General features: G+C 41.7%; 1 protein-coding gene across 2 annotated transcripts in view; it reads left to right on the top strand.

Moving 5' to 3' along the window:
- LOC136687626 (collagen alpha-1(XIX) chain) overlaps positions 1-13,021 on the top strand; it is a 114,521-nt gene that overhangs the window by 82,502 nt on the left and 18,998 nt on the right. For both annotated transcript variants that reach the window (XM_066662134.1, XM_066662135.1), the window contains exon 17: positions 11,345-11,380. In XM_066662134.1, coding sequence (XP_066518231.1) covers positions 11,345-11,380 — 36 coding nt within the window. The remainder of the gene's footprint in view (positions 1-11,344; positions 11,381-13,021) is intronic.

Here is a 13,021-nt window from a genome sequence, read left to right as displayed (position 1 = left end):
TGATAGTTATAGTGGAGTGAGGTTTTCTTGTGACATCATTTTTTGTCCAGTCATGGTCCGTCTCCGTAAGTCTTTGTCATGCTTGTCGAGTGAAGGAGACTTGGTGGAAAGAGGCATATGAAGAAGTGGACATTTAATCACAAAGACATAGAAACACATCTTTGCAGCAACTAACAATGAATGACAAATGATGAGGATACAAAGGGAGCTAATAAACGGGTAAGCATTAGGGACACAAGGGGTGTGTTCTCCCTGTGTCTGCATGGGTTTCCTCCGGGTGCTCCAGTTTCCTCCCACAGTCCAAAAACACACGTAGGTAGGTGAATTGGTGACTCAAAAGTGTCCGTAGGTGTGAGTGTGTGAGTGAATGTGTGTGTCTGTGTTGCCCTGTGAAGGACTGGCGCCCCCTCCAGGGTGTATTCCTGCCTTGCGCCCAATGATTCCAGGTAGGCTCTGGACCCACAGTGAACGTAACGTAAAGCGTAAAGAAAACAATGGCAGAAGTAGTACAAGTATGCATAAGCTTTTTGGGATGAAGTGAAAAATATTCTCCTTGCATTCATCCCACGTTAAACAGTAGTATGAATTTTTATACATTTCACATTAATGTTTGCAAACACATGATTTTTTTTAATTTACTGCACATATGAGGAAGAACGTAGGAAAAGCATCACAGTGATGAGGTGACCATAACTGGATCAGTTTTCTTCTTATTTTATGCTACTGTTTTCTTAACGGTTCCTTTCATTCGTTCATATGTTGTCTGTAATCGCTTGTCTGGTTCGGGGTTGCAGTGGGTCCGGAGCCTTCCCGGAATCACTGGGCGCAAGGCAGGAACACACCCTGGAGGGGGCTAAATGTTACTTGTATGAGCTTATCTGCCACTAGATATTTCACTACAGCACCAAGGTCTCAGACCAAAACAAATGCTTCGTATTCAGCCACATACTTCCTTTCAGCCAAAATTTCCCTCCTCCTTTTGTGTTCTTAGCCCCAAGCCCCAGAGATTTAGAAACCTCACATTTACTGGCCGCAAGTGGACATTAAAAAAATAAATAAACAAAAAATATAAAACATGCTAGTCATAAAAACCGTCCAGCGACAACCATTAGCTCACTTTAGCATTGCCATTATTTGCTAGCATTAGCCATAGCAACATTTTTGTTTTTCTAGAGCTTACATAGAACTTCGAGAAGTGTATCGTTCACAAACTAGTCCCGCCCTCCCCTACTCCGATTGGTTCGCTTTAGTGAGAAGGGGGCGTGGTGAAGTAGCCTAAAATCTTCTGATTTGACGGTCTGACCGTAGAGCTGGTCACCCTAGTGTTACATCGGTTTTCAGACTCCCCCAATAGCTGGAATCTCAATGAACATAGCATCAACTCAGTGGTATGACAAGCAATTAGATGCGTGTGCTGTTAGGGAGCACTCAAGAGAATATCTTTTCGGGTAGAAACATTAAGGGTTTCTCCATTCTGTATTAAGACTGTGTAGTAAGTTCCAAAGTCAAGAACAAACTGATGTAATACTTTGCGCCTTTCATCCTATTAAAATTGAGCTTGCATGAGTGGTCATTTACAAAAATCCAGACAGTATAAGCTGATGCACAGACTGCACTGTATGGAACATCTGGGTTCATCTACAATTGACAAAAAACACTTGATTCCTGTATGAGTTTTTGATCATTTTTTTCTAGGGAGGCTTTCTACACAGTAATATGCATTTGTGATACAAGCACCGGAGGGGAAATGTAGGGGGCTCACTACAGAACCAAGCCCCGAGTCGCATGGACTGAAGCTGGGCTGTGGCCACATGACTTTCCTTTGAAACCCCTGGACAGGTTTGAGGAGAGGCAGACAGCCGAGGAGAGAGAGAGAAACAGACGGCTTTTCGTCCTGTTTTGTGAATTAGAAAGTATGTCCGGTCAACATCTCACCACTGTTTTCTTTCTAAACAATGTTATATGTCAAATTAAAATCAATGTGCCAATATAAAATCTATATTTCTCACCAGCACACTCCTAAAAGTCAAAACATTCCCTCCAGTTAATTAAGCTTAACTCACAGGTCGCTGCTGAAAGTATGCCGCACCGCAGAAAGTTTCCCACAAAGTCAGGAGGAAAACATCTGTGTACGGGAGATCGATGACATTTCTAAATTAATCTTAATTACGGAATTAATTAGCTCTGTTTGCCTGCTGCCGGTAGACAGTTGGGCTAATTGTGGCTGTCTGGTAATAACAAATAGGCAAGGTGAGCCTCCTGTCTCCCACACTGGCCGGAAGAGTGGGAGATAAAGCGTTTGTGATGTGTCTCAGCAGCTTTCTTTTCATCAGTCATTGACCAGAATGCAATCCCAAGTTCCAGAGCAGCGAGAGATCGCTGAGAACAGCACTGTCATGGCAACAGCTGCGCCTGCGTGGGCTGCTTCTGCACAATATCCTATGTTTTTGTGTGTTGTATATTTGAAACAAGGTCTTTATCATTTTGCCTCTGTACATTGATTACGTTTTCGTGCCTTGTGTCTGTACTCATGGTGATTGCCACTGATACAATGGCCAGTAAGTCCACTTTGCAGGTTATAGTTTTGTATCTTCACGGATTCTGGCTGTAACGCACCTACTTCTTCACAGTTTGACGGTTTGTTCATCAGTGGAAAGGAACCACTATGAGGACATCTCTGATTAGAATTAGAATTAGCTTTGTTCTCCACATTTAACCCAATCCGTGCAGTGAAACACACATTTACACACACTCTACTGAACGTGGAGAAGTGGGCAGCCCTAGCCACGGCACCCAGGGAGCAGTTGGGTGTTAGGTACCTTCAGTCATGGATCAAATCGGCAACCTTCCAGTTACAAGCCCAGTTCCCTAACCACCAGGCCATGTTAGTGTGTGTTGTACTAGAGAGTTCTATATATCACTGTGGGGGAGGTTGTATTAGTAGACTGAATATATTAAAATTATTATTGTAATTGTTTTTAATACAGTACCCGTCAAAAGTTAGGACACACCCACTCAGGGAGGGTTTTCTTCGTATTTGGCCATTTTTCACATGTTGAGAATGTACAGCACTAGTTTGGGCATCATCTCATTCAATGTTTTTTCTTTGTTTTTTTGTTTTTTTATTATTTTCTACATTGTAAATGAATACGTAAGACATTAAAACTATGAAGGAACCCATGTGGAATTATGTAGTAAACAAAAAGTGTTTTATATGTTAGATTCTTCAAAGTAGCCACTTTTTTGCTTTGATGACAACTTTGCACACCCTCAAGAGTTAATTTGTAGAACTGCTCGCCTTCTTAATGTGTTTGAGACCTTCTCTTGGGTTGTGCAGAGGTAGGGGCTGGTACACAGTTCTATACAGTGAATAGCCTTAATCTATCAATGACTAATGATTGTCTGGTACTGTACATATATTAAACTAGAATGAAGCAACCAGGACAAACACAGATATTGAAGCTGATAACCTGTTATTTAACACTCTGTGTGTGTATGTGTGTGTGTGTGTGTGTGTGTGTGTGTTTAAGCTGTAGATGATGCAGGATCTCATCATATTTCCCTGACCTTTAAAGTTTGTTTTCTGGTGTGTGTGAGAGAGCCTATTGTTTTTGGGTTGGTCTTTCTGTGTTACATTGTTTTTTTTATAACACACCCAGTCCGGACTAGATCTAATATTACTATATTTTTTCAGTATCTATATTTAAATCCAGCTGTCAAAATATATAGGATCACTAGAGGATGTTCACCCAGCTTTTTTACTTAGTAGCAAACAAACAGTCCACAGATATGACACTGAATAATTGGTAAGACTTTACAATAAGTGTACATTAATTAAAAAGTTCATTAATTAATTCTTGTTTCATTAAGATTTTGGGTCATTGATATGAAGTTATGAGTGAATGTGTGTGTGTTGCCCTGTGAAGGACCAGGGTGTGTGAAGGACCAGGCCTTGCACCCAATGATTCTGGGTAGGCTCCGGATCCACCACAACCCTGAACTGGATAAGGGTTACAGATAATAAATGAATGATACGATGTTGTTTGAGGTTACGTGTAAGATAAACAACCGGGGAGATCTTAAACATTGTACCTTTTATTTAATGCATTTATTTATGTTTAATTTCCATAGATATGTCCTCAACACTAAGTAACCCCCGTATTTTTTTCCCTCTAGATTTGACATATGTCCAATTTAAATCAAGATGATGACAAACATTTGAAGTATTCTTTATAGCTTATTTTTGATTGGTCACAACTGCCCATTCTCTCCTATAGTTAACAAAGTGAGTCATCCTCAGTTTTTCATTGGCACAACCATCTGCAATAAAACTAATCCTGGCTCAGTTTTGGTTCGTCTGCGTCGATCAGTTGGTGCAGTTTAGTCCTCATTAGACATGCAGCACGTATTGATTGTATATGTATGTACTGTGTCTGTTAAGTGTGAAAGTTTATGCTCCGAATGATAGCTTCTATCTGTCCATTGGGTACAAAAAGGTCAGTACAAGCTCCACTGGCCCGGCTCCTCTCTGCCCACTCCGAGCCATGACTCACTAGTGCAAAGCGACACTGCCAGAGGAGCCAAAGATCAACTGGCACAAAAGACACTTTTATTTCATCAGACGCCGCCAGAAAAAAACGGAAGCTGTAGCCATGGAGACAAGCCACTGCGTGGTGGCTGTCAGGTCTAGTTTTGGCTCCGTCTCGCAGGATTTCACATCACATTTAAGCAAGGGAAAACATGAGTGAGTTTGCCAGTACGTGTGGGCTGGTTAGAAACAGATTTAGGATTGTAGTGGTGTCATTTTATATTCAACAAGTGTCTACATGCGGAACTGCCAAGGACTCCTGAACTACTGAACAGCTAATCGAATCTGTACTGCTTAATGGATCATTAGGCATGGCTTTGTTTTCCTCGGTTACTGGTTTTGGACTTTAACTGTTTCAAATAGAGCTAAAACTGTGCTAAAACTTGGGAACACTCACAGAGAGAGAGAGAGAGAGAGAGAGAGAGAGAGAGAGAGAGAGAGAGAGAGAGAGAGAGCAAACAAGTAGGATGGAAAATGAAAGGACTCCTATATGGTGAAACATTGTCTCAATCACTATGGAAACTGTATGGAGGAAAGTACATTTTCTCAGCATGTCTGAGCCTATCTGCACTCCATGTAGAGAAGACTATTTAATCATGCACAAAATTGGGAAAAAGACCATATAAGCACCCATTAGTTTGATGATGGGAATGCTTCCCATTGGCTCTTTTCCGCAGAAAAAAAAAAAACCTAAGTCTGTGTTAAGTGTGGCATTTTTTCATGTTGTTCACATTGATTTTGACAGCAGAATATCTCAAGCAATGCAGCACAGGATAAAGACCTCCTGTAGGGTCAGCTAGCAGCGTGTGTGTGTGTTGGGGGGGTATGTGTGGTTATCAGTGTGTGAACTGTCCTCTTTGTATAGGATTAGACAGCTTTAATGGCGCACATTACGGGGTGCTCCACTGGCTTATCATCTGACCTCTTGTGTCAGGAAAAAGTGTGTGTGTGTGTTTCTGAAGGATTATTGGAGCTTTTGAAATGCTCTAATGTCAGTGCTGTATCCCTCTATTCACCCATTGCATCCCCTCTGTGGAGCACAGCCCCCATGGATGGCACCACCCGACCTGTTCGTCAGCTGAGGGAAAAATGTTGACATTTCGGATAAAAGATCTTACCGTCACTCCAAAGCAGCAGCAGGGCATAGTTTTTTTTTATTTTTTATTTTTTTTGGGGGGGGGGGGGGGGGGGGGGGGGGGGGGGCTTTTTGTCTCTGCTAGAAAAGAATATGAGGAAGTACGTCTCAGTGTCATAAATACTACCCTGGAGGGATTAGCTTTACATGGGCAGGTGGAATAATTTCTGGTGCTTCTCTGTGATTTTTTTGGCCTGTTTGAATATGCCATGTCAATAAATTTCAGCCTATTCACTCCCGTTAGATACTTCCTATGAGAAAATGAGTCAAGATAATAAACCAATGGATGTACTGAGAGAAGTTAGCCATATCAAGCTGATTTGTAATCAACATGTGACTCAGATTAAGCCTGTGGACTGTAAGCTATATATTTTCAATTTAATGACAATGCTAACAATGCTAACGTTTCTCATTGTTAGCAGCATTAGATACTTAACGTAGCACAATACAAACTAGCATACACTTAAAGAATCTTTTTAAATTGAACTTAAATAACAACAACACATAGTTTATAGTATGTCATTTACACAGTGTTAATATTGACAATGTGTCACCTCCTCAGCTAGCTTGATAACACTACTAGCTCGTTAGCTAGCTGGATGAATGAAGCCCAAAGTAGAACTTGTTCTGCTCAGGCTAAGGATTTACGTAGCCTGGGGCTTAGTTTGCAGGACTCAAGCTAGATGTCACTTATCTTATTTCCTAGGTGCTAGCTGTTCCCAGCTCTTTAGAAAGAAGTCTCTAGCTTGAAACAGAATGAAGCCAAAGCATATAGGCCCTCTACCATCTGCTGGATATGAGCTTCGGTTCAATAATTGCATCATATTGGGAGGCGCTCATATAAAATACACAGGGATCTGATCTCAGAATGCGACATGGGAAGTTTGTTTTCTCCCTGTTTTGTACTGTTTCCTCATCAGGTGGTGCTTTCTCTCTCTCCAACACAACACCCCCTCCCCACCCACCCCGTTTCCCACAGTCATCGCCTCGCTCTAATCTTCAGCAGTGACCTGAAGGGGAACTTCTCGCCGCGAGTGCTCAAATAATAATCAAGACCCAGGATGTTGTCAAATTTATAGGCCACCCAGCGTCGCATAGCAACCAAGATTGCCTTGGCAATCCAGCGCGAGGGAGGCGAGCATGGCGAGGATAGCACCGCGGTCTGTGCAGCCGTAATTGCTATGTGGAGTCATTGATCTCTCTTATGCTGTCATGCAGTTGTTCTCTCCATCTGATGCATGTGCTTTAGTGTTCCTTTCTCCTCCTGTAACTGTTTTGCGCTAAGCGTTTCACCACAATTGTTGCGATTATGGTATATGTTACATCAAACAGCAGGACACCAAGACAAGAAGTCTATATAAAACACTGAAGACTAATTGAAACAGCCGGTACAGTCCTAGGGGTGAGTAATATAACAAGAAATTTACATCACAATACTTTCCCAGACAATACAGATCTCAACGATGCATTTGTCTGATTATTACAGTTGAAATAAATGCTACTCATCAGCGAAACAAATTAAGAAATATTACCAGGATGTAAAATAACAGAGTACATAGATATACAATCTTGTATTTAGTCTGAAATACTTAATAATTATTAAAGTGCCCGTAATAACATGTCTTATATTGATATAATTAACGGTGGTGTCTCTCTCTTTTCACGTTGTGGCCTATAGTTCTGTGTTTATGTCACAGTTACTGTTGGTTATACTAGGTGTTTATTCTTATATGAGGACTGTACTGGTTTTTATTTTGTGCCTGTGTGTTGTACTGGGACGTTCTTGGTGTTTGTTTGATGTTATCATCTGCCAAATATAAAGACCCCCCCTCTGGTTTCCACTTCTAAGTCTGTGACTCATCACCAAAAGTTTTAGTACCGTGTTGTAAGGGTGCAGTGCCAAAAATGGAGCATTTAATTCCCATGGTCTTGCCTTTTATCCAGCAGTGACACATTTATGGGTCATTTGTACTGCACTCCCTGAATGCTGTTGATGCTAGTAGAGTGGGGGCCACTTATGCATTTATTTGCCATTATTAATGAGATATGAAATTGATATGGAGTATTTTGAGAGTCTTCTTTGTTTATTCAACGTATGAGCATTCTTCACGCAAATCAGTCACGTACGACTCAGACACTAATTCTAATAAAAGAATTGACATTGGAGATAGTGGAACTAATTACAGTTGTTCAAATTCAGGCTAAGTCTTTAGCTTCCAGTCATATTTAGTCCACTTACATTTCAGCAGTGAAGCACTTTGCTATCCCTTAAAGCTTGTTTTCAACTTGCATTATATGTTTAATGCCATATCATAACTTGAAAATGCAAAATGCATGCCCAGTCAACTGGATCACTTCCAGTTTTATTTTCCAATGTAAAAAGCACATTGATACAATGGTCATCTCTATTTAACTTGCAATCGCATCACCACCTACTCTTGGCTTTTCATGCTGTCATATGTATCAGATGTAAATAGAAGTATTCCCTCTTGTTCAGCAACCCCAGAGAAAGTGAAATGGTTCCTTTTCATTGTAACATTTATCACCTGTTTGACTCTTCTTGGCATCCATGCTTACCCTATAGAATTCCTAACAATTGATTGCGTACGATGAAAGCTTCCGTACTTTCTTCAGGGCAGTGCGGGCAGAGTCCCAGAATGAGCTCTCAGGTCAGAGATAATTCAAAAATCCATAATTCATTACTTGTTTTAGAATGATAGCATATAAAATATTCATTGCCAGAATTACCCGGCTCTATATAATCTGCTTTTGTTGTCTTAAGTTCATAGGAACAAGGAGAGGGCGAGAGCATAGGCAAACGGACAAACAGTGAGCTGATTTCACACACTCTAGCTGTTAGCATATCATTAATGCAGTTAGCCATGAAGTTAGCCTGAGTCATCCACCTGCACCATTATTTTAAATGAGCTTCTCTTTTATGGAGTGGTGCCTCATGACCAAAAGAGACGTTGAGGGTGCAGCAAATTTATTACAATAGAGTATTCACTTTTTATTTAAACATGCTTAACAAAACAGAAAGCTAACAAATGTGCTAAATAGCTGTGTTTTCATAGCATTTTGTGGCATCTGTTCATTCAGAAGCATTTCTGAGAAATTAAAATAAATGTTTTAATCAGGCATAGTGCACTGACAATACCTAGAGACTTGGATCTTTGGTCTAAACCTATGTAAACATTTACAAAGACCTCGAACTAGCGTTTCTAATCAACAAAGATCCTTCAGTCCATTCACAGTGGAGCAGCAGGTAGTGTCGCAGTCACACAGCTCCAGGGACCTGGAGGTTGTGGGTTCGATTCCCGCTCCGGGTGACTGTCTGTGAGTAGTTGGTGTGTTCTCCCTGTGTCTGCGTGGGTTTCCTCCAGGTGACTGTCTGTGAGGAGTTGGTGTGTTCTCCCTGTGTCTGCGTGGGTTTCCTCCGGGTGCTCCGGTTTCCTCCCACAGTCCAAAAACACACGTTCGTAGGTGGATTGGTGACTCAAAAGTGTCCGTAGGTGTGAGTGAGTGTGTGTGTGTGTGTCTGTGTTGCCCTGTGAAGGACTGGCGCCCCCTCCAGGGTGTATTCCCACCTTGCGCCCAATGATTCCAGGTAGGCTCTGGACCCACCACGACCCTGAACTGGATAAGGGTTACAGATAATGGATGAATGAATGAATGATATTTATGTTGGTTGATGTCAGTTCTCACTAAAACTATGACACATAGGTGTAAAGTAACCTTACCAATGATCCACAGTGGAAAGTGTTACATCTTTGAAATGGTAAAGCAGGCCTGGCTGGATGGGAGTGAAATGCCAGTGAAAAAGACAGTCTTTCAATTATGAAATGTTGCGTTTTTCCTCCTCAGTGCTGTTGTGTAGGTTTGTTGGCAGGACGCACTGGCACAGCGCCCACTGTTCTTTATTAAAACACCATGGCATCAAAAAGCACACGGCAAGAGGCTGAGCAGTGAACATCACATAGCATCCTACTCAACTCGGGCACATGTTAAGTCCCTGTGATGAGACACACCTTTTCTGCATTGTTTCATCATTAGGGTTAATGTTTGCCTCCTACATTAGATTGTGCTGCACACATCCCTTTGTATGCGATCTGCGCACACACACACACACACACACACACACACAGACACTGTCTGATGATTATAAGAAGCTCATTCCCTGCCAGCTCTATTCTTCCAGGACAAATACACAAGCACACACACACACACACATAGAGCGAGAGACTGAATCAGAGTCCATAAAATCAAAGTGTATGTAAATGAACAGCCAGTGGACACTGAGAGGCCACTGCTTTTTTGCCTCTCTCCCACGCTTTCATCTTAGCACTGAGCTAGCCCAGGCCACCTATCTATACAAACACACTCACACACAGCCCGGGGAGACAAGGAAAGCCGGCGTCATGCAAGGCCTGTATGGTCAACAATAGCGAAGACATGTACGCGTGCAGCCGTTGTACATCGTCCCTATGCATCAGCTCCACTCTCCATTAGAAATTAATTCCCGAAATCAAAAAGAGGCCTTCAAAGAAAGCCTTCATACTATTGAAGCAAGACAATGAGGCGAGCAGTCAGCCAGATATTTTTCAGCAAAGCTGCAGGCTCCACATTTACGTCTACAAAATGGACAATACAGCGCTTCCTTTTTGGAAATTGTGAAGGAATACTCTGCCTTTGTTCGGTCTGATGTCTTTCCGTCACATCTGCAGTATATAATAAGTTTTCGGCCACATGAGTTTCAACAGGACAGGAAAAGTGTTTGACTGGAAATGACTTCTTTTATAATATATTAAAAAAACTAACTATTATAGTGTGTTTATGTTGTTAGTGCTGCCACTAACCCAAAAGCCAGCACTGCTGGAAGAAATGAAGACGTGAAGAACAGTTATTTTTAATTGCTTTGGTGGTTTAAAGGGACAGCATGCGTAGAAATATCCGAGCCAAGCAGCCGTTTGACCACTCTGCATCTTTAATGGCCAAGCTGTGAAGTGTTGTGACCAAAGCAATAGGCAGTATCCACCTCTGCAAGCGATCCACATATGGGTTAATAGTGACAAACTGAGGGTCTACTTGTAGCAGTCTGTAAAATAATTTCAGCAGTGGATCTGTAGGGGTGAAATGGAGTTAAAGTATGCAGAGCAACAGATAGACTACAGTCTGTGACTATAGAACTACAAAGTGCATCTCAACGGTCAGTGGGGCTATATTTGGCTGAATGCTGTACTTCAGATAAATAAATAGTTGCTGGAGTATTCTTTAAATGAAGCAGCAGGCATTGGAATCCCTTTCCTGGTTCTCCAAGCTATGCACAGGGGCTTACTCTGACTGTCACTGTAGGCCTGGTTTGATTGATGTGGTCAGGGATGGTCACAGCTGGGTAGGAGGCGATAAAGCAGAGGTGTAAAGAAAGAGCGGAATGCCACACAGCGTTGGGCAATTAAGTTGTTTTCTTTGCTGTTAATTAAAGGCAAATTAGCTGCTGCGACACGAGGAGCTGTCTGCCTCTAATTGCCAGTGTCCGTGTGTGGCCAGCCATGCTAGCGTGAGCCTGTTGTTCATACTTTCTAACTCTCTCTCTCCCTCTTTTCTCTCTATCTGCCCTGCAGGGTCGCCGAGGACAACCAGGGGTGCCTGGACCACCGGTAAGAGCAACAACTTCCTTGCAGTTGATACTTTTAAATACGTTAACACACCAACAGCAGGGTCTGATTTCCCCTTGTTCAGCCCACTTTGATCCATTTTACTTCTTTATTTCTAATTTAAAATGCCTAAGTAGTGAAAACTAGTTTAAATTCCTGTCATTAGATTTGTTACAAATCCATTGCGTTAACATGTGTACACTGCTTTTATCTACAGCACGTTAGCGCTCTTCGTTAATGCTATAGTGTTCAGTAGGGTTTCAGCTGGAGAAAACCTTTTGTGTCTGGCCCAATATGGCCCAATTACAATTCATTTACATCCGCTGTAGGACACAATGTTGACAGATATACACTCAGCTCCCCTGTGTTTCTTCTGAAATGGGAGGTTTTAATGGTAAGTTTGTCACTTTCTTGGCTGCAGTTACAGCCTCTGCTGTTCTAGGAAGGAGTTACACTAGGTATTAGAACATTAACTGTCAAAATTCTGCCACTTTAACATTAATCTTGGATCAAAAACTACACTCCAACACATCCCATAGTGTTGGATGGTGTTCCAACATTGTAGAGGATGCAAATGTACTGTTTCACAACCCAGTGGCAGTGGGTTATACGAGCTGTTGCACAGTTGAGCGATTGTCACTGCTCCAGGTGACTGTTCAAGTTCAAGTTCAAGAAGTTTATTGTCATTTCAGCAGTATACAGTGTTTACAGTACACAGTGAAACGAAATAGCATTCCTCCAGGACCAAGGTGTTACATAAAACAATACACAACATTAAAGTGCAACTAGTGCAAAGCTAGTGCAAACATAGAACAGTGCACACACATTAAAGTGCAAAAGACATGGCTAAGAAAATACAAAACAATACAATACAATACAATACAAGACAATACAAAACCATAAGTACCGGGGGAAGGGGGGGGCTGAGAGAGAGTCTGTCTATGAGGAGTTTCCTCCACGTGCTCAGGTTTCCTCATGGTCCAAAAACACACGTTGTTAGGTGGATTGGATGCTCAAAAGTGTCCCTAGGTGTGAGTGTGTGAGTGAATGTGTGAGTGTGTGTCTCCCTGCGAAGGACTGGTGCCCCCTTCCAGGGTGTGTTCCCCCCTTTGCACCCTGTAATTCCGGGTAGGCTTCGGACCCACCACGACCCTGAACTGGATAAGCAGTCATGAATGAATGAATGAATAAATGAATGAAGTGAGGTTGAACAATGGTACCTCGGAGACTGTAGAAATATTCTATATGGAAAATGTAGTATATGGGTTTCTTTAAAGGGAAACCTTGCTTATTTGCTTACTATAATACACTGTATAAGTGATTACGTTATTACAGCCTCCATTTCCCAAAAGTGGTAACACTGTGCCAAATATAAATAAAAACAATGTGCACATTATTTAAATCATATATTTAATAGAAAACAGTACAAAGATAACGCTTAAAAGGGGAAACAGAGAAATGTTATTACCTGAATGTGTGCCCATTTTTAATGTGATGCCAGCAATACTTTTCAAAAAAAGCTGGGATGGGGAAGTAAAAAAAAAAAAGCTGGTTAAGTTCAAAGGAGCCTCAGAGAGACAGAGCCTTTCAGAAGGGGTTCACCATTCAGTGAAAATGTACTTGGACAAATAACGAAACATTTCA

This window comes from Hoplias malabaricus, chromosome 2, assembly GCF_029633855.1.
Source record: "Hoplias malabaricus isolate fHopMal1 chromosome 2, fHopMal1.hap1, whole genome shotgun sequence".
NCBI lineage: Eukaryota > Metazoa > Chordata > Actinopteri > Characiformes > Erythrinidae > Hoplias > Hoplias malabaricus.
This window is presented reverse-complemented; position numbering and strand designations above follow the sequence as displayed.